The sequence below is a fragment of the Moschus berezovskii genome, chromosome 21 (assembly GCF_049115385.1).
Source record: "Moschus berezovskii isolate FMDL1 chromosome 21, NW_MosBer_1.0, whole genome shotgun sequence".
Lineage (NCBI taxonomy): Eukaryota > Metazoa > Chordata > Mammalia > Artiodactyla > Moschidae > Moschus > Moschus berezovskii.
Window position 1 is genome coordinate 39,418,737 of NC_142480.1, and position 21,998 is coordinate 39,440,734.

The 21,998-nt window shown below is 45.3% G+C and overlaps 1 protein-coding gene across 1 annotated transcript in view; it reads left to right on the forward strand.

Annotated features, from left to right (window-relative positions):
* The first annotated feature begins 5,085 nt into the window (after positions 1–5,085).
* ACSBG1 (acyl-CoA synthetase bubblegum family member 1) overlaps positions 5,086–21,998 on the forward strand; it is a 58,994-nt gene continuing 42,081 nt past the window's right edge. Inside the window, exon 1 of the mRNA XM_055418013.2 lies at positions 5,086–5,242. Coding sequence (XP_055273988.2) covers positions 5,163–5,242 — 80 coding nt within the window. The 5' untranslated portion in view covers positions 5,086–5,162. The remainder of the gene's footprint in view (positions 5,243–21,998) is intronic.

Genomic DNA, 21,998 nt, shown 5'->3' on the forward strand with positions numbered 1-21,998 from the left:
GGAAGGATGAAGAAGGAGTTAGACAATACAGTGTGTCCCAGGCTGAGGGAACGACCTGTCCAAAATCTGTGGTCAGGAGGTAGAACATGGGAGCCAGTGAGCAGGGGAGGGAAGCGAGGCAGGTGGGAGGTGTTGTAGGAGGTGAGCTCAGAGAGGGGGTCAGGGCCAGATCAGAGAGCCCCGTGCCCCAGCGTGAGGACTTTGGCTTCTGTTCTTTTTTTTTGGCTTCTGTTCTGATAAGAGAAGTCTTAGACAGTTCTGGCAGAGTGCAGTATGCTTTCACACTTCAGTCAGAGCAAGGCCTTTGATGCCTCAGCCCTGGTTGGGGCGGGGGAGGTGTGTGATCCGAGACCCACTGCACAGGGAGGCTCACAGGGGACCAGGACTCAAAGGCTAGTCATCCACATCTGATGGGGTCGGGGCTCCCCCATCAGCACACCCTGTCCTGAATCCCTCTAGCTCCTCCCTTCCCGTGTACCCCCTCAACTCTCACTCCACCGCCTCTCTTTTCTTATCTAATCTCAGGAGGAGGAACAACTGGTTCTGTGCACCCCTTTGCATTAACATGATCTAGGTCAGATGTTTCTGGGAACCTCGTTTCTGCCTTAGAGTGGACCAGCAGAGGGAACGTGGTGCCCACTGGGCCCCGGGGGAAGGAAGGAGGCAGAGAGGTAGGCACCAGCTTATCATCAGAGATACAGCAGTGCCTCAAGAAAGCCCCGACTCACTCCGTCTCCGCAGTCTTCTAATCCTCCTTACCCACAACTCCAAGAAGCATTGATTACTGACCCCTATCACTATGACAAAGCTCAGGCTCAGAGAGGTTTGATCCTTGGGTTGGGAAGATCCCCTGGAGAAAGGCGTGGCAACCCACTCCAGTATTCTTGCCTGGAGAATCCCTTGGTTAGAGGAGACTTGCGGGCTACAGTCCATAGGGTTGCACAGAGTTGGACACAACTGAAGTGACTTAGCATGCATGCACACACGCACGCATGCAGGCTCAGAGAGGTGGGGCCCTAGCCCAAGGTCATGCAGGTCATAAGCACAAGATGCAGAATTTGAACCCAGATCTGTTTAAATGCAAAGTTTAGGGTTTCCCACGTCCTGTGGTTCCTCACTGTAAGATACAGATTCTGAGGGTCTACAAAGAGCTAGGAGCCTTTTCCAAAAAAAGGCAAACAAACACACACACACACATACACACACAGTATTGCCTGTGACTTCAGGGGATTCCCAGAGTCTAGTTAAGAACACCCATACCATCCTTGGGCTGTCTCTCTGAAAGGCACCCAGTGGGCTGGGCCCTCCTTGCAATGCAATGCCCTTGGCCCCCAGAGCAGCAGAGCAGCAACCACTTCCCCCTGCCCCCACACAGCCAGAGCAAGAGGAGAGCCCTCCAGCTGATGCAGAAAACATTTTAGCCTCACACACACACACACACACACACACACACACACGGAAGGAACAGATATTCCCAGTCAACAAACTCATGTAGGCAAAATCGAAACTTTATTTTTCTGTAACTCCATGAATTTTTAAAATCTCTTCCCCTTTCCTCCTATGACAGAGTAATTAATGTATCCATTTCGTTTAAACAAACTGTCATTTTCCAGTTTAAACTAAGTCCAGTTCCAGCAGTTCCACTTCTAGGGATTTATCTTAGAGCTAGACCAACCTGAGTGCATATGGTGCAGAAATAAGGTTGTTTGTTTCATCAAAAGACTGAAAACAACCTCGATATTCATTGCACAGGACAGATTAAATGCATCCCGGCCAGATCATCCATGGAATGCTGTACATCCCAACAAAAGAACTAGGAAGCCCTCAATACAATAAGAAGGCTTCTCCAGAGAACATTGACAAGTATGAGAAACAAGACACAAAACTGTATACTGTGTTATCATTTGTATATGTCTAGAATACTTCTGCATGCGTGTGTGCTCAGTTGCTTCAGTCATAACTCTTTGTGACCCCATGGACTGCAGCCCGCCAGGCTGTCTGTGGGATTCTCCAGGCAAGAATACTGGAGTGGGTTGCCATATCCTCCTCCAAGGGATCTTCCCAACCCAGAGATCGAACCCGCGTCTCCTGCATTTCAGACAGATTCTTTACCTCTGAGCCACAGATGAAGCCCCTAGAATACTTCTAGAATTATACAAAAGCAAGTTTTAACAGTGGTGACTCTGGGAGAAGAAATGGGTGAGCAAAGGAGGGAGAAGGATGGAAGGAAACGTCACTCTTTTCACTGTGAAGTTCTCTGTGCCTCTTTTAAGAAAAAAAATTATCGAGAAAAAAATTCACACAACATTACCATTTTAAAGTGCACAATTCTGTGTCATATTGTGCATTCACCATTTTGTGTAGCCAACACCTCTACTTCTAAAACATTCCATCACCTCAAAAAGGAAACTTTGTGCCCGTTAAACAATCAACTCCCTTTGTACATTTTATGTTCCTGCTTTATCAGTGAGGGTCCCCATAAGAAAGAGATGGCCCACTCAGAGAGAGGGGAGGGCAGGGTAAAGGGGCCAGACAGGATGGAAAAGCCACAGCAGGGAGTTGGACCACTCCTGAGGTCCCAAGCCGTCTGGGCAGGAGGTCAGACAGCATCTTCAGCTGCCAGGACTAGGATGAAGCTGCTGCCAAAACTGCAGCCAGCAGGGAGACAGCAAGAGGAATCAGGTTCCCAACCGCTTTCTATCGGCCCTCCATTCCGCTGCCGTCTGTATTGGTCTAACTCGGCCAGATGCCAGGGGCCTCAGAGATGCCCATACAGGTCAGGTCCTGGGGGACCGAGCCCACAGAGAGGGAATCCAGTGGCAAAGGCAGACTAACCAGCACGTGGTTATAGACACTTTTTCAAGTGAAGTTAGGTAACTGTTTTTAAAGCTCAGCGAAATCAGACTTTGCTGCTCCCTGCCCCACCCCTTCTGTATGAGATCTACCTGTGGTCCTGGGCCTCAGGTAGGGTCACCCCTTCCCGCCAGGCCCACTGAGTACCCATTCTCCCATCAGCCTCTGTGGCCAGCGCGCCGACCCTGCCCTCTGCTCATGTGGACCTTGCTCCACTGCTGCATTGAGGGGGGCTGCTCAGGCCCTCTTGATTCTGCTGCCCTGGCACCATCTCCTCCTCTGTGGCCTGTGCTGCATACTCTAGGGCCTTGTCACTTTCTTGGGAAGTCTCAGACCCTATTAACTTCTTCCCTTCTTCCTGCTCAGGAAATGTACCCTAGGGAGCTCCTCTCTGAGCCCCACTGAGGGTCTGGCTTCCTTTTTGAAGTTTCTTCCCTTCTCAGCTCTCAAGATCCCTAAGAATCTGAGGGATGGGGATGGGGAAGGGACAATTTGTTCTGCCACATTGTACATCTTTCCAAATCTTTTCAGGCTTTCATCTTAACCAAAGCTTTTGAGCTTAAGAATTAGATTTCTTTTTTCTCTGATTCAATATCCCCTTGGGTGAGGGCTCACCACTTAGCACTCACAATGATGTCCCTCTTGGCATACCCAGTCAGCACATTAACATGACTCGGCCAATCACCTTCTCATGTCCAGTTGGAGCTGGCAGCCACCTTGGCCAGCCTCCAAGCCATCACCCTGTGATCCGAACAGTCAATTTGAGGCCCAGAGAGGGACAGAGGCCTGCCCAAGGTCACAGGGAGAAGAAGTGAGTGGAAGATTCAGGCCTCAAAGCCAGACTTCAGGCCTTCTGTCTAATGTGCCTTCAATGTATTGGGAGACAGCACCCTGGGGTCCACGCCCTGAATTTTCATGAATGCTGATAAACTCTTTCTCAGCCACCTGCATCCACCAGTTAAGAGCATTACCTGTGACCCAGCTGAACCTACTAACCACTTTTGGGGATATCTCGCAGGAATCTCCACCAATGCCTCCTGTAGACAGTTTATATTCAGTAGAATCATGTTCCCCCAGAAGTCATGCCCACCCAGAGCCATGGAATGTGACCTTATTTGAAAATAAGTTCTTTAGAGATATAATTTTTTAAGATGATGTCGTATTGGATGAAGATGGGCCCTAGTCTGATGACTGTCGTCCTTAAGGGGATACAGGGGCAAAGACAGAGTGGGAAGACAGTCATGTGGTGACAGAGGCAGAGACTGGACAGATGCAGCTCCGAGCCAAGGAGCCTCAAGGATGGCCGGGAGCCACCAGAAGCCGGAAGAGTAAAAGAAAGATTCTTTCCATGAGTCTTTAGAGCAAGGCCTTGCCAACACCTTGATATCAGACTTCTGGCCTCCAGAACTGTAAGAGAATACATTTCTCTTTTAAGCCACCCAGTTCGTGGTACTTTGTTCTGGCAAGGACTGCCCAAGGGAGGAGATTCCTGGTATCACAAGAAAGCCCTCAGTTTGCCCTGCTCTACGTGAATTTCCCACATCTGTTTACAGATGCCTGCAAACCCACCATCAACACCCTACTTTCCTGTAACTGAAGGAGTAGGTGGCCCTGGTGGTCACACTCCTGGGTCCCTTATTACATCTGCTTCCGTGCAAATGCTTCTGTCAACTATACCGTAGCTCTCAGTGTTGGCAATGTCTCTCTCCTTCCACCAGACTGGGGTTCCTTGAGGGCGGGAGCCACTGGTCCTGATCAGAGCTCCACAGAGCCTGGGAGAGGTGGACTGAGTGGGTAAAACCCCTTCCTGGGTGCTGTGTTGACAGGAAGGCAGGTTAGCAGGGTGAGGTTAGCAGCTACTGCAGGATCTGAATCCAGACTGATGCTGAGAACCCCTTGTGTTCTGACATGGCCTCTTAAAGCCAGTGAGGAGGTTTTCTGGGGACCCAGAAGCCCTAAGCCCATTGGCCAGACTTCCTGGGAGAACCAGAGCAGATTTGCATGAAAAAGAACACTGGCTTCATTGAAATTCTTCTCGTCTTGAGTGAAAACAAAACCACAAAAAAAAAGGAAAGTTTTAATCTTGAGCAATTTCACCCTTGAGGAGTGTTTTGAGTTTCTAAAAATGGAGAGGAAATGGGTCTCTTTGAGCCACTCCAGTCGCCGCCTCCCCCAGCCCCAGGCCCGCCCCCCTGCCCTGTCAAGGCCAACCTCCCAGGCAGAGGGAGACCGCTCTCTCTGGCAGATGCCCGAGGGTGGTGCCACACAGTTCTGGAGCTGGAAGCAGCTATCCCCCCTAGAACCCCAGCATGCCGGACAGCAGAGCAGCCCCGCAGGAGAGCCTGCTGGATGCAAGCCTGGGGACCACCCAAGAAAACTTGGGAACCAGGTAAGTTGGAGGTCGGGTCTCTGTCCACTGAGCCCATGGCCAAGTTCTGGACTTGACTCTGCTGTGTGACCCTGAGCAGGCTGCTTCACTCTCTGAGCCTCAGTCTCTTCATCTAGGAAATGAAAGAAAGGGTCTGGATGATCGCTAAATGGGATAAGCCCTGGAGCAGGACATGTGTACTCCCCTGCGTGGCCCAGAGGGGCTCAACCGAAAAATGAGGGCATGAGTAGGGGGCTGCAGTTGGATGGAGGAAAAAGAAGTTAGCCGACAATAAGAATGTTTCCCTGTCTTCTCAAGGGGGAACTTTGGCATGTGGGGTCAGTGTCAGACAAGGACAGGGGAAAGCCAGAGAGTCCAGCTCCAGCTTGCTGTGTGACCTCGGTGGGTCCCTGCCCCTCTCTGGGCTGCAGCTTCCCTGTCTGGACATGAATGTGGGAATTGAAGTTTCCCCAAAGCCCTTCTGCTGTATGTGTTCTACTAATGTGGGTTTCCCTGGTGGCTCAGTCGGTAAAGAATCCACCTGCAACATGGGAGACCTGGGTTCAATCCCTGGGTTGGGAAGATCCCCTGGAGGAGGGCACAGCAGCCCAGTCCAGTGTTCTTGCCTAGAGAATTCGCATGGACAGAGGAGCCAGGGGGGCGCACTCCAATGGGGTCACAAAGAGTCGGACACAACCCGTGATCCAGAGGAAGCAGATTCAATTTGTCAGTCATCACCAGTGCCCACTCTGGCCTAGGCCCTCCCTATTCAAGGATGCGGGATCCTGAGAAGTTGGGACCCAATCCTGGCCCCAGGATTCCCCAACAAGAGGGCAGGGAGAAGGCAGACATACAGGCCTCCAGATGCCTGTGATCTGTGCCCAGGAGGGATACAGGTCCAGAGGAGGAGAGAGGGACTTCTAACAGTGGACTCTCTTGTTTGTTTTGGGGGAGGGTGCTGCTCTGGGTTTTAGTTGTGGCACGCAGGATCTATAGCTGCAGCGTGTGAACTCTTAGTTGCAGCATGTGGGCTCTAGTTCCCTGACCAGGGATTGAACTCAGGCCCCCTCCTTTGGGAATGTGGAGTCTTAGCCACTGGACCATCAGGAAAGTCCCGAACATCAGACAGGCCTTGGATGGCCAGGAGGGCACGGACATTCAGAGAGGAAGAGCCGTGCGGGTAGAGGGAACAGCGTCGGGATAGCAAGAAGATGCGAAGAAAGATGGGGAACTCAGGGAGGGGCGAGGTCTGGCTGGCTGCAGTGCGCAGTGCAGAAGGGGAGAAGGACAGGGAGAAATGCTGGGGTCTGAGCCCTCTGTGGAGAAGTTGCCAGTGTTTGAGCTACAGAGTGAATGGCCATTGTTCTCATGGGAGTTATGAGGAAGGAAAAATGGAGCAAATGAAAGAAATGTCAATGTGACTGACAGACAGAGGAACCCCCCTCCGCCCCCGCCGAGGCTGAGGGTCTGGGCCCTGCCCTGAGACTCCAGAGAGCCCAGAGTGGGCTCCTTTCCTCCCAGAAGCAGAGGCACCTTACCTGCAAGGTCTCCAAGAGCTTGAGGTTCAGCCCCCTCCCTGGACGTGGGCCACACCAGAGGGTCAACAGGATTCAAGTGGGCTTGCTGGAGCTCCCTCACCCTGGGGAATGGGCTCACAGAGGCGGGGGCCTCTTTTGCAGACTCTGTGAAAGGGAGGCAGAGCCGGGAATGATAGGTATATGAGGGGGCTTATGAGGGAAGAGTCGTCTCCAACAGAGGGCTGAAAACTCAGAAGGTCAGTCCCCCTCTGCTTTCTTGCTTAGCAACTTTGGGTAAGTTGCTTAGCTTCTCTGAGTCTCGTTATCACTCTGTTCAAAGGAAGACAAAAGCCTGACCTCTGTTGACCTTGCAGAAAATCTGTGCAGAGTGCTTCCAAAGGCACAAGGGCCATCCCTCACAGGCACAGTGAACCTCCTAGGCCTTGCAGAATAGCCACAAGGAAGGAGCTTTGAACCCTTGTTTAACATGTTCTAAAGTAAGTCAGAAGCCATTACCACGGCTGTGATGCTCCTCGTCCCTCCAGGCCGGCCCCAGGAGCATAGGGCTCCATCTCAGTCTTGCCCATCTCTCCTGGACTTGTGGCCCCTGGCAGGCCGCTGCTCCTGGGAGAGGGTGGGTCTGTACTCCTCCAATAGTCTGGGAGAGGCCTTCTCTTTCCCCCCTCCCCTTCCCAGGGTTTCGGAAGGAAGGTCAGAGATCGGGGAGCTGGAGACTGAGAGCAGAGGAGGGTTTGCATGCCAGGCTCACCCAAATGAGTTTCCTTTTGCATCACACTGCTTGCAGGGCTGGAAGGAAGGTGCCTCTGCGGGGCTGGAGCTGGGGTGGTTCCGATGTGGATCTGGCAGCTTGTGCTCTGTGTCCTTTGAGGCCACAGGTGTAGACTGAGCTGTCCTTCTGGGGTACCCATCAGATAAGTCCAGAGTCCTGCTAAACTCTTGGTCCAGTAGAGACACCAGCTTCCCTGAGCTGGAAGAAGCCCAAGTTGGAGGAAGGGCTTTAAAAGAACCAGAGAAGGGGACAGTTCATCTTGGGTTTGAAGGACCGTGAATGCCCTGGTGGCCGGCAGGGGCATTCTATGGATAGATGTGGTTGTGGAAGAGTTAAGGTGGCCATCAGACCCGTTAGATTGGGCCAGACTAACTGCTAGGTCTGGATAGGCCTGTCTGGCCAGACTAGGGGCCACCAGAGTCAAAAGAAGAGGCAAAGAGGAGACTTGGGAGGCATGGATGCAGCAGAAGCAGAAGAGGAGCCTAGTTTGTGGAGGTGGCTCTGGCAGCGGTGAATGCAGGCTGGAGTTGGGTGGCCTGGAGGCAGACGCCTGAAGAAGAGTTGAGTATGGCCCAGGCAAGGACAGTGAACTCTGAACTGACCATACTCCTGGACCCCCAGCTGCCTTTCCCAGCTCTGCCTGCTCAAAGACTGGGTGCAGAGAGGAGACCCCTTGGAGTCAGGGGTGCGGGGTAGGCACAGGAGGCTGCTACAAGCCTGGTGAAGGAGGCTGCTCTCACTGCTAAAGCTTCCTGTGGATGATAGGGAGTGAACTCCCCATCTCTAGGGTATGCAAGCCTGGGAGGAACAAACGATCACAATGCAAATACTATGGAAATTATACAGGTATCCTTGAGAATATGGAATATCCAGGGCCTTCCCAACTTCCTTCCCCTCACTTCACCATGATACAAAAAATGGTTATTGTAGTAGAATTACTTTCTTTCTCATATTTTGGATTCTTTGCTTTTTATCAGTTTCCGTAAGTATACATTCATCTATTCAAGATTATTTCCTGTGGGGACCTCCCTGGTGGTCCAGTGGTTAAGACGCTCTGCTTCCACTGCAGTGGGTTGAGGAAGTAAGACGCCACATGCTTCCTGGGATGGTCAAAATTTTTTAAAAATAAATAAATAACAGCAGTGTAGTCTTCCAACTCAAAAATACATAATATTTATTGTTGAATAAATATTGTCCCAGAGGCCATGGGAGTATATTATAAGTGCTACTGGAAGGCAAGGTAAAGAGTCCTAGGATAAAGGGCAGAGCATATCCCAGAAATCAGAGTCCCTAGGGCAAAATAACCCTGTCCCAGACATCTGAATACAGATCTGGATGCCTTCAGGATGCAGGTCAACCCAGGCCAGTGTTGAATTTTTGCAGGGCCTACAGACTCATTAACTGGGAACAGCAGAACCCAAACTGGCCTGGAATCAGAACACAGAACCAGAAGCTGACTCACTCTGTCCCCAAGCAAGTTCCCTATTGGCAGCCTCTCAGGCCACTGAGGTTTTTCTTTAGGTCATTGAGTCTAACCCAACATTCACATATTATCAACCTACCCTGACTTGAATATCTCCAGGGACGAGGAACTCACTCACTTAACTCTTTGTCCCTGCAAAAGACAGGGGCAGTGGCGGGAGAAAGTTCTGTATCACATTTGGTTCTATGTGTGCCCTGTGGGTCCTGGCTCTCTAGCCCTCCTCCACAGGCAGCCCTGGTTCCTAACAAAGGAGCCTGTGAGGGACATTTGACGTCAGGGCTAGGAAGGTACTTTGGAAACTGCAAAGGTTGTGACCATGTGAAGGACATCTAGGACCTAACATGGACTCTAGCCCCAAGAAGCTGTAACATAAGAATTTACATCTGCAAAATGTAATGGGTTGTGTTTTTTATTAATGGAAGCAAACTTTTCACTAGATGGCTTTTGACAAAAAGTATTTACCCAAGTAATCAACAACTCAATAGAAATATAGAATATTTTCATCACTCCAGAATGTTCTCTGTGCTTCCTTCTAGTCAACTTTCACCCCCGCTCATCCTTAAATAACTAGATTTGAAAAGCCACTGTTCTGTCTGCTCTTGAACATCATACGAACGGAATCCACTGTATGTGCTTTTCTCTGCCTGGTTCCTTTCACTAATCACAATGTCTACAAGATCCCCCACGTTGTGAAGTGTTTCAGTAGTAGTGTTGCTTTTCTCCTGTTGGGTAGAATGCCATCATGTGGCTGTTCCACAATTCGTTTATCTGTTTTCTTGTTGAGGGCATTTGGGTTGTTTCTGGTTTGGAGATTTTATGAATAAAGCTACTGCAAACACTCTTGTATAAGGTTTTTTGTGGACATATAAACATTTCCTTGGAGAAGTCTCTAGGTTGTTGTGTCAAAAGATCAGTTCAGTTCTGTCACTCAGTCATGTGCAACTCTTTGCAACCCCATGGACTGCAGCATGACAGCTTTCCCTGTCCATCACCAACTCCCATATCTTGCTTAAACTCATGTCCATCGCGTCGGTGATGCCATCCAACCATCTCATCCTCTGTCGTCCCCTTCTCCTCCTGCCTTCGATCTTTCCCAGCATCACGGTCTTTTCAAATGAGTCAGTTCTTCCTATCAGTTGGCCAAATATTGGAGTTTCACCTTCAGCATCAGTCCTCCCAGTGAATATTCAGGACTGATTTCCTTTAGGATTGACTGGTTGGATCTCCTTTCTATCCAAGGGACTCTCAAGAGTCTTCTTCAACACCACTGTTCAAAGCATCAATTTTTTGGAGCTCAGCTGTCTTTGTAGTCCAGCTTTCACATCCATACATGACTACTGGAAAAACCATGGCTTTGACTAAATGAACCTTTGTTGGCAAAGTAACATCTCTGTTTTTTAATATACTGTCTAGCTTGGTCGTAGCTTTTTTTCAAGGGGCAAGCATCTTTTAATTTCATGGTTGCAGTCACCATCTGCAGTGATTTTGGAGCCCCCCAAAATAAAGTCTGTCACTGTTTCCATTGCTTCCCCATCTATTTGCCGAGAAGTGATGGGACCAGATGCTATGATCTTAGTTTTCTGAATGTTGAGTTTAAGCCAACTTTTCCACTCTCCTCTTTCACTTTCAGTCAAGAGGCTCTTTAGTTCTTCTTCACTTTCCGCCATAAGGGTGGTGTCACCTGCGTATCTGAGGTTATTGATATTTCTCCCGGCAATCTTGAATCCAGTTTGTGCTTCATCCAGCCTGGCATTTTGCATAATATACTCTGCATATAAGTTAAATAAGCAGGGTGACAATACACAACCTTGATGTACTTCTTTACCTATTTGGAACCAGGCTGTTGTTCCACGCCCAGTCACAAGATAGGTATGTATATAAGGGGATTAAATCAGTCAATCCGAAAGGAAATCAATCCTGAATATTCATTATAAGAACTGATGCTCAAGCTGAAGCTCTACTACCTTGGTCATCTGATGTGAAGAGGAAAGTCATTGGAAAAGACCCTGATGCTGGGAAAAATTGAAGGCAAAAGGAGAAGGGGGCAGCAGAGGATGAGATGGTTAGATAGCATCATCGACTCAGTGGACATGAATTTGAGCAAATTCCAGGAGATAGGGAAGGACAGGGAAGCCTGGCATACTGAAGTCTTTGGGGCCACAAAGAGTTGGACATGACTTAGCAACTGAACAACAAATATATGTATAAGGAAGCCACCAGATTTTCCAAAGCGGTCCTAGCATCCCCACAAGAAGTTTCTGTTGCTCCACATCTTTGTCATCATTAACTATTGTTACTCTTTTTTAATTATAGCTTTTCTGGTGAGTGAATGGTGGTATCTCATTGTAATTTAATTTCCCTGATAATGGTGTGGAACATATTTTCATGTGCTTGTTGGTCATCTCTGCATCTTCTTTTGTGAAGTATGTATCCAAAACTTTAGTCCATTTTGTAACTGGGTTTTTATTATTAAACCTTTTATTATTGACTTGTAGAGATTTCTCCATAAATTCTTGATATCAGTCCCTTTATGAACACATAGAACTCTTTCTCTATATGTTCTATGAGAAGCTTTATGGTTTTAGTTTTTGTATTTAGGTCCATGATCCATCTCAAATTAATATTTTCTTTTTTCCCAAATACTTATCCAGTTCTTCAAATGCCCTTTGTTGAAAATGATTTTTTTTTTCTGTATTAAATTGTTATGGCCCCTTTGTTTAAAAAAAAAATGTCAGCTGGCTACATGTATGAATCTATTTCTGGATTTACTTCCACTAAACTATTTTTCTATCCTTATGTCAATACCACACTGTTTGCATTACTATAGCTTTATATTAGGTCTTGCATCAGGTGATGTTTGTCTTTCAACTTTGTTCCTTTTTTTTTTTAAACAAGATTGTTTTGGCTATCCTGGGTATGGTAGACAGCCTCTAAGATGTTCCTCAGTGACTCTTGCCTTTTGGATTCTTGTGTGATTCCATATCCTTGAATGGGGACCAACCTACTAACTTATTTCTAAGCAGAATATGGCAAAAGTGGTGGGATTTCACTTCGGAGATATGCTTATATAAAGACCATGATTTCATTTTTACCGCTCTCTCTCATTTTCTTACTTACTTTTTCTGAGGGAGAGGCCCAGGTGCAACGACCTGAGGGAGACCTCTGGCCATCAGCCAGTGAGGAATTGAGATCCTCAGCCCAACAACCTGCAAGGAACTGAGTTCAGCCCACAACCCCACGAGTTAAACCTTCAGCTGAGACTGACAGTTTGATGACAATATCATGAGAGATTTTGAACCAGAGGCACTCAGCTAAACCTAGATTCTTAACCCATAGAAACTGTAAGATAATAAATGCTTAATTTTAAAAAGTCACTACACTTGGGGATGCTTGTTATGGTATAATGGGTTAATAACAGAATAGCTCCTTTGGTTTTTTTGTTTGTTTGTTTAATATTTATTTTTATCTATTTATTTGGCTGCACCAGACCTCAATTGTGGCAGGCAGGATCTTTAGTTGTGGCATTCAAACTCTTAGTTTTGAAATGGAGCAGGACTGCATGGTCCTTGCCCCCCACCCCCACCATGTTCTCTGCCTTCCTTTTGCTTGTGCAAAGCTTTAGTCAAAGAATAAGTTTAATCAGAGAAGTGAGAAATACTGAAACAAAGGAAAACAGTCTGAGGAGACTAAATAATAATAATGTAGTTATTAAACATAGTCAAGGACATTTTGTTCTTTCTCAAGGGCTGTAGATAATATTCTTAGCCATATCGTGTGAGCTGTCTTAAAGATACCAAAACACCAGGTGGAAAGTTAACTACATGATGACCAGACTGTACCCAGGACTTGAGCCGCCACAATTCTGAGAACTGACCACACAAAAAAAATGAGAACAAGTGCACCCCAGAATTGAAGACTAACTGTACCTAAAACAACCAAGATGATGCTAGCCAGACCGCTGATAACCAATTGAAGATGACTGTTAGAGATGACTATGTTGTTTCTGCATGTAACAGCATCCCCTACTCTGTCTATAAATGCTCTCAACCCATGCTTGTCAGGGGAAGGAGTCAGCCTTTGGACAGATATCCACCACCCTCCCCCCACAGTTGCCAGCACCTGAAATAAAGCAAACTTTCCTTTCCACCAACCTGGCCTGCTTATTGGCTTTTGAGGGGCAAACATCTGGACCTTCCCCCTTCCCTGCCCCCACTCATTTCCATAATAGTATCAGCATGTGGGGTCTAGTTCGCTGATTAGTGATCAAATCTGGGACCCCTTTGTTGGGAGTGCAGAGTCAGCCACTGGGGCACGAGGGAAGTCCACAAAATAACTCCTTTGTATTCTCATACAAAATTTAGAATTATCTAGCCATGGGACTTTCCTGGTGGCTCAGAGGTAATGAATCCACCTGCCAATGCAGGAGACTCAGGTTCAATCCTTTGTTCAGGAAGATCCCCTGGAGAAGGAAATGGCAACCTACTCCAGTATTCTTGCCTGGGAAATCCCATGTACAGAGGAACCTAGCCAGCTATAGTCCATCAGTTCAGTTCAGTTCAGTTCAGTCACTCAGTTGTGTCCAACTCTTTGTGACCCCATGAATCACAGCACGCCAGGCCTTCCTGTCCATCACCAACTCCCGGAGTTCACTCAAACCCACCTCCATAGAGTCGGTGATGCCATCCAGCCGTCTCATTCTCTGTCGTCCCCTTCTGCTCCTGCCCCCAATCCCTCCCAGCATCAGAGTCTTTTCCAGTGAGTCAACTCTTTGCATGAGGTGGCCAAAGTATTGGAGCTTCAGCTTTAGCATCAGTCCTTCCAGTGAACACCCAGGAAATAGGGTCGCAAAAAGTCAGACAAGAATTAGCAACCAAACAAGTTCAGTCTCAACAAAAAAGACTATTGGAATTTTGACTGAGAACAAATTGAATCTATGTTTCAAACTGGGGAGAATTTCCTGATCAATGAACATGGTATGCATTTCCATTTATTTAGATCTTTGATTTCTCTCAGCTATGAATTGCAGTTTTCAGTGTAGATGTCTTGCACACTTTTTTCCTAAACTTGTTCTTTAGAATTGTATGGGCTTTGATACTATGTAAATTGTATTTTGTAATTAATTTTCTAATCATTTGTTGTTTGTATAAGAAAACAATTGATTTTTAAAAAATATTGATCTTGAATCCTGTGATCTTACTTAACTACATTTGTTAGTTCTAGTGCTTTTTTTTTTTGGTAGATTCCTTTGGATTTTTTATGCATACAAATTCGTTATCTATTTTAACAGATAGCTTTACTTCTTCTACTTGCTTCCAATCATTTCACTTTTTAATTTGTCTTGCCTTGCACTGACTAGGACCTCCAATATAATACTGAATAGAGACAGTAAGAGCAGATATCCTTGCCTTATTTCTAACATATTTAGCATTTCCAGTGATCTTTATTCCCTCTTGTAGATCTGTTGCAGGAAGGGGGACCCCTTCCAGGGCCCAAAACTGGGCCCTTAACACTCAGAAATGAATTGTCCGAGGAGACACATGTGCTGACAAAGCAAGAGATTTTATTGGGAAAGGGCACCCGGGTGGAGAGCAGCAAGGTAAGGGAACCCAGGACAACAGCTCTGCCACATGGCTCGCAGTCTTGGGATTCATGGTGATGGGATTAGTTTCTGGGTTGAATTTAGCCAATCATCCTGACTCAGAGTCCTTCCTGGTGGTGCAGGCCTTGTTCAGCCAAGACGGATGCCAGTGAGAAGGATTCTGGGAGGTGGTCAGACATGTGGTGTCTGCTTTTGACCTTTCCCGAACTCTTCTGGTTGGTGGAAGCTTATGTGTTCCTTACCAGGATCTCTTGTCGTAAAACAACTCATGCAAATAAATGGTTGCTATAGTGCCTGGCCAGGGTGGGCAGTTTCAGTCAGCGTGCGTCCCCTAGCAGATCCATGTTTTCTTCTGGTGTAATTCCCATTAACCTGAATAAACTCTTGTAGCATTTCTTGGAGTGAAAATGTTGTGGTTATCTCTTGCTGCTTAATAAGTCACTCAAAACTGCGGTGCCTCAAGCCAACAACAATTCCTTATTATCTCTCATGGTTTCTATGGGTCAGTTTTTCTGGAGCAACTTAGTTAAGTGATTCTAGCTCAGGGTCTCTCATGAGGTTACGCTCAAGATGTCAGCCAGGGTAACACTCATCTGGATGGAAGATCCTCTTTCAAACATTTATAAGGTTGTTGGCAGACCTCTGTTCTTCATTGGCTGTATTGGTTTCCTGTTGCCACTGTAACAAATCACCATAAGCTTAGTGGTTTAAAACAGCATAAATTTATTCTTTCACAATTCTAGAGGGCAGAAGTCTGAAATCAGTTTCATGGGGCTAAAATCAAGGTGTCAGCAGGGTCGTGCTCCCTTCAGAGGCTGTAGGGGAGAATCTCCTCTTCTTTGCCTCTTTCCTTTTTCCTCTTCTTTCCTCTACCAACATCTACCCTTGGCTTGTGGTTATACCACTCCAGTCTCTGATCTTTGCTCACATTGCCTTCTTCTCTTTTGTGTGTGTGTCAAATCTCCCTCCACCTCCCTCTTGTGATACATGGGACTTCAATCCAGTTCAGTTCAGTTCAGTCACTCAGTCGTGTCTGACTCGTTGAGACCACATGGACTGCAACACGCCAGGCTTCCCTGTCCACCACCAACTCCCGGAGCTCACTCAAACTCATGTCCATCATGTCAGTGATTCCATCCAACCATCTCATCCTCTGTCATCCCCTTCTCCCGCCTTCAGCCTTTCCCAGCATCAGGGTCTTTTCCAATGAGTCAGTTCTTTACAGCAGGTAGCCAAAGTATTGGAGTTTCAGCTTCAGCATCAGTCCTTCCAGTGAACACCCAGGACTGATTTCCTTTAGGATTAACTGGTTGGATTTCCTTGCAGTCCAAGGGACTTTCAAGTGTCTTCTTCAACACCACAGTTCAAAGCATCAATTCTTCGGCACTCAGCTTTCTTTATACTCCAACTATAACATCCATATATGACTACTGGAAAAACCATAGCTTTGACTAGACAGGACTTTTTGGCAAAGCAATGTCTCTGCTTTTTAATATGCTGTCTAGGCTCATCATAGCTTTTCTTCCAAGGGGCAAGCATCTTTTAATTTCATGGCTGCAGTTACCATCTGCAGTAATTTTGGAGACCAAAAATAAAAAAGTCTGTCATTGTTTACATTGCTTCCCCATCTATTTGCCATGAAGTGATGGGACCGGATGCCATGAACTTAGTTTACTGAATGTTGAGCTTTAAGTCAACTTTTTCACTCTCCTCTTTTACTTTCAACAAGAGGCCCTTTAGTTCCTCTTTGCTTTCTGTCATAAGGGTGGTATCATCTGCATATCTGAGGTTATTGATATTTCTCCCAGCAATCTTGATTCCAGCTTGTGCTGCATCCAGCCTGGCATTTTACACGATGTACTCTGCATGGAAGTTAAATAAGCAGGGTGACAATATACAGCCTTGACGTACTCCTTTCCTGATTTGGAACGAGTCTATTGTTCCATGTATAGTTCTAACTGTTGCTTCTTGACCTGGATACATTTCTCAGGAGGCAGATCAAGTGGTCTGGTATTCCCATCTCTTTCAGAATTTTCCACAGTTTGTTGTGATCCACACAGTCAAAGGCTTTGGCGTAGTCAATAAAGCACAAGTAGATGCTTTTCTGGAACTCTCTGGCTTTTTTGAAGATCCAGCAGATGCTGACAATTTGATCTCTGGTTCCTCTGACTTTTCTAAAACAAGCTTGAACATCTGGAAGTTCATGGTTCACATATTGCTGAAGCCTGGCTTGGAGAATGTTGAATATTACTTTGCGAGCACGTGAAATGAGTGCAATTGTGTGGTAGTTTGAGCATTCTTTGGCATTGCCTTTCTCTGGGATTGGAATGAAAACTGACCTTTTCCAGTCCTGTGGCCCCTGCTGAGTTTTCCAAATTTGCTGGCATATTGAGTGTAGCACTTTCACAGCATCATCTTTTAGGATTTGAAATAGCTCAACTGGAATTCTATTACCTCCACTAGTCTTTTTCGTAGTGATGCTTCCTAAGGCCCACTTGACTTCACATTCCAGAATGTCTGGCTCTAGGTGAGTGATCATACCATCGTGATTATCTGGGTCATGAAGATCTTTTTTTAATAATTCTTCTGCATATTCTTGCCACCTCTTCTTAATATCTTCTGCTTCTGTTAGGTCCATACCATTTCTGTCATTTATTGTGCCCATCTTTGCATGAAATATTCCCTTGGTGTCTCTAATTTTCTTGAAGAGATCTCTACTCTTTCCCATTCTATTGTTTTTCTCTATTTCTTTGCGTTGATCACTGAGGAAGGCTTTCTTATGTCTCCTTGCTATTTTTTAGAACTCTGCATTCAGATGCTTATATCTTTCCTTTTCTCCTTTGACTTTAGCTTCTCTTTTCTCAGCTATTTGTTAGGTCTCCTCAGACAACCATTTTACCTTTTTGCATTTCTTTTTCTTGGGGATGATCTTGATCACTGCCTCCTGTACAATGTCATGAACCTCCATCCATAGTTCTTCAGGCACTCTGTCTATCAGAGCTAATCCCTTGAATCTACTTGTTAGTTTTACTGTATAATAGCAAGGGATATGATTTAGTTCATACCTGAATGGTCTAGTGGTTTTCCCTACTTTCTTCAGTTTAAGTCTGAATTTTGCAATGACGAGTTCATGGGACTGCTTTTAGTGCCCACCAAGATAATCCAGGATCAACTCCTTGTTTCAAGATCCTCAATTTAATCACATCTGCAATCCCCCCTTTAATTGGATGTGGGGCATATAAGGTAATAGTTTTGAGAGATTGCTGCTGCTGCTGCTGCTAAGTCACTTCAGTCGTGTCCGACTCTGTGTGACCCCATAGACGGAAGCCCACCAGGCTCCCCCGTCCCTGGGATTCTCCAGGCAAGAACACTGGAGTGGGTTGCCATTTCCTTCTCCAGTGTGTGAAAGTGAAAGTGAAGTGGCTCAGTATTTAGGTAGGGGGCATTTTCAACTTACCACACCTGCTGTTCACCAGAGAAACTTAGTTTGACAGTGGACTCCTTGAGTGTAGTCTGCTCGAGTGTTTTCTTGACATGACAACTGGTGGCTGGGCCTGGGGTTGTCTCAAGTGTTCTTTACTCGTATGTCTGATGCCTGAGGTGGTGAGACTCAATAGGCTGGGGTTTGGATCAACCAGGAAGCTTCAGTATCTCCTCTATTTAATTTCACATGGTCTTCACAGTGGCTTCAAGGTAGCCTGACTTCTGACATGGTAGGTCAGGAATACAAAAAGTGTGTATTGTGAGACAGTCAGGTGAAAACTGTTACCTTTTCTGAACTAGCCTTGGAAATCGCATAGTGTCACTTCTGCTACATTGTATTTGTTAGAAGCTGGTCATTAAGGCCATCTCATATTTAAGAATGGAGAAGGCAATGGCAAGCCACTCCAGTACTCTTGCCTAGAAAATCACATGGACAGAGGAGCCTGGTGGGCTGCAGTCCATGGGGTCGCTAAGGGTCGGACACGACTGAGCGACTTCACTTTCACTTTTCACTTTCACACGTTGGAGAAGGAAATGGCAACCCACTCCAGTGTTCTTGCCTGGAGAATCCCAGGGACGGCGGAGCTTGGTTGGCTGCCGTCTATGGGGTCGCACAGAGTCGGTCACGACTGAAGCGACTTAGCAGCAGCAGCAGCAGCATATTTAAGAAGAGGAGAAGACAAAAGATCGATGGGAAGAATGTAAAGAATTTGCAGGCATGATTTCAAGTCATCACATAAGTGTGCTGATGAAAAAATCTCTCATATTTCATTTAGAGATCATTTCACTTTTTTAAAAAAATTGTTGAAATATAGTTGATTGACAATGTTGTGTGAGTTTCAGGTGTACAGAAAAGTGCTTCAGTTAAACATATATGTGTGTGTGTACATATGAAATATATATATATATATATATATACACACACACACATTCTGTTTTTGACTGTTTTCCACTATAGGTTATGAAAAGGTATTGAATATAGTTCTTTGTACCAACAGTAGGTCCTTGTTTGTACCTGTCTCATATTTACCTTCATTTTGAAAGATATTTGATGTTTTAGGTAGCTGAGGCTCCATTTTTAAAAATATAACAGCTTTATTGAGATATAAATCGCACACCATAAATTTTACCCATTTTAAGTATAAAATCAAATGATTTTTAGTATATTTCTAGATTTGCGCAAACATCATCACAGTCTGTTTTAAAGTATTTTCATTACCCGAAATGAACCTCTAACCCGTTAGCATTTCCATTGTCCCTCCAGCCCTCAGCCCTAGGCAACCACTAACCTACTTTTTGTTTATATAGATTTGCTTAGCGTGGATGTTTCACTTAAAGGATCTGATATGATACATCATCTATTGTGAACGGCTTCATTCATTCAGCATGTTTTCGTGCTTCATATTCATGTTCTATCATGTATCAGTACTTTATTCTTTTTATGGCCAGATAAATTCCAATGTATTGACATGCCACATTTAGTTTGCCCATTTACCAGCTGATGAACAGTTGAGTTTTTATTTTCTGGCTATTATGAATAATACTCCAATAAATATTTATGCATAAGTTTTTGTATGGACATATTTTATTTCAGATATAAACCTAAAAGTGGAATTGTTCGATCATATAACTCCATGCGTAATCTTTTGAGGAACTAGCAGACTGTTTCTTAAAGCAGCCGCATTACCTGCCACCAGCAGTGTACAAGAGTTCCAATTTCTCCACATCCTCACTTATGGGATCTTAGTTCTCTGACCAGGGACTGAACCCATGCCCTGGGAAGTGATGGCACAGAGAGGAAATTCCCAGTATCCATCTTTTTTATACAGCCATTCTAGTGGGTATGAAGTGTTATCTCATTCTGGTTTTGATTTGCATTTTCTGATAGCTGATAATGTTGGACATCACGCATTTCTTCTCCATTTGTTTATCTTTGGAAAAATGTCTATTCAAATCCTTTTGTCCAGTTTCAATTGCGTTATTTTTCTTTTTTATTGAATTATTAGAGTTCTCATATCTGATAAATGATTTGCTAATTATCTTATCAGATAAATGATTTGCTAATATTTTCTTCCATTCTGTGGGTTATCTTTTCACTTTCTTGATGATGTCCTTTGAAGCACAAAAAGGTATAATTTTGATGTAGTCCAATTTGTCTATTTTTGTTTCTTATGCTTTTGGTGTCATAGCTAAGAAGGTTTTACCTAATTCAAGTCTATATAGATTTATTCTTATATTTTCTTCTAGCATTTTTATAGTTTAAGCTCTTACATTTAGGTCTTTGATACATTTCAAATTAATTTTTTGTGTATGGTGTGAGGAAAGTGTCCAACTTTACCCTTTTGCGCATGGATATTGAGTTGCCCCAGTACCACTTGTTGAAAAGAATGCTTCCCACATTGAATTGTCATGGCACCCTTGTTCAGTCATGGCACTCAGTTCAGTCGCTCACTTGTGTCTGACTCTTTGCGACCCCATGGACTACAGCACACCAGGCCTCCCTGTCCATCACCAATCCCTGGAACTTACTCAAACTCATGTCCATCACATCGGTGATGCCATCCAACCAGCTCATCCTCTGTCGTCCCCTTCTCCTCCTGTCTTCAATCTTTCCCAGCATCGGGGTCTCTTCAGATGAGTCAGCTCTTCATATCAGGTGGCCAAAGTATTGGAGTTTCAGCTTCAACATCAGTCCTTCCAATGAATATTCAGGACTGATTTCCTTTAGGATGGACTGGTTGGATCTCCTTGCTGTCCAAGGGACTCTCAAGAGTCTTCTCCAACACCACAGTTCAAAAGCATCAATTCTTCAGCACTCAGCTTTCTTTACAGTCCAACTCTCACATCCACACATGAGTCCTGGAAAAACTGTAACCTTGACTAGGCAGATCTTTGTTGGCAAAGTATTGTCTCTGCTTTTTAATATGCTATCTAGTTTGGTCATAACTTTCCTTCCAAGGAGTAAGCGTCTTTTAATTTCATGGCTGCAAACACCATCTGCAGTGATTTTTGAGCCCCCCAAATTAAAGTCTGCCACTGTTTCCACTGTTTCCCCATCTATTTGCCATAATGGGACTGGATGCCATGATCTTAGTTTTCTAAGTGTTGAGTTTTAAGCCAACTTTTTCACTCTTGTCTTTCACTTTCATCAAAAGGCTCTTTAGTTTTTCATTTTCTGCCATAAGTGTGGTATCATCTGCTTATCTGAAGTTATTGATATTTCTGCCAGCAATCTTGATTCCAGCTTGTTGAGACTCATTTGACTATAAATATGAAGATTGATTTCTGGATTCTATATTCTATTGCATTTATCTATATGTCTGTTTTATGCCAGTACCACTTTATCCTGATTATTGAAGGACACACTGTGCGTGCATGCTCAGTCGCTTCAGTCGTGTCTGACTCTTTGTGAACCTATGGACTATAGCGTGCCAGTCTCCTCTGTCCATAGGGTTTTCCTGGCAAGAATACTGGAGTGGGTTGCCATTCCCTCCTCCAGGGGATCTTCCCCACTCAGGGACTGAAACTGCGTCTCCTGCATTACAAGCAGATTCTTTACTGCTGAGCCACCATGGAAGCAGGACACTGTAGGTTTATAGTCTGTTTTGAAATCAAGAAGTGTGGATCCTCCAACTTGCTCTTTTTCAAGATAATTTTGTCTATCTGGATCTTTCGAAATCTCAGAGTAATTTTACACCAGTTTGTTAATTTCTGCAGAAAAACCAGCTAGGATTTTGGTAGGGATCTTGTTGACCTGTAGGTCAATTTGAGATCTACAATATCAAGTCTCTTGATCTTGAGATGCCTTTGCATTTACTTAGATTTTTGTCATCTTCTTTCAGCAATGTTTTGTTCTGTTCAATTAAAAAATCTTTTTCTGCCTGCTCTTTGGATTGAATAATTTG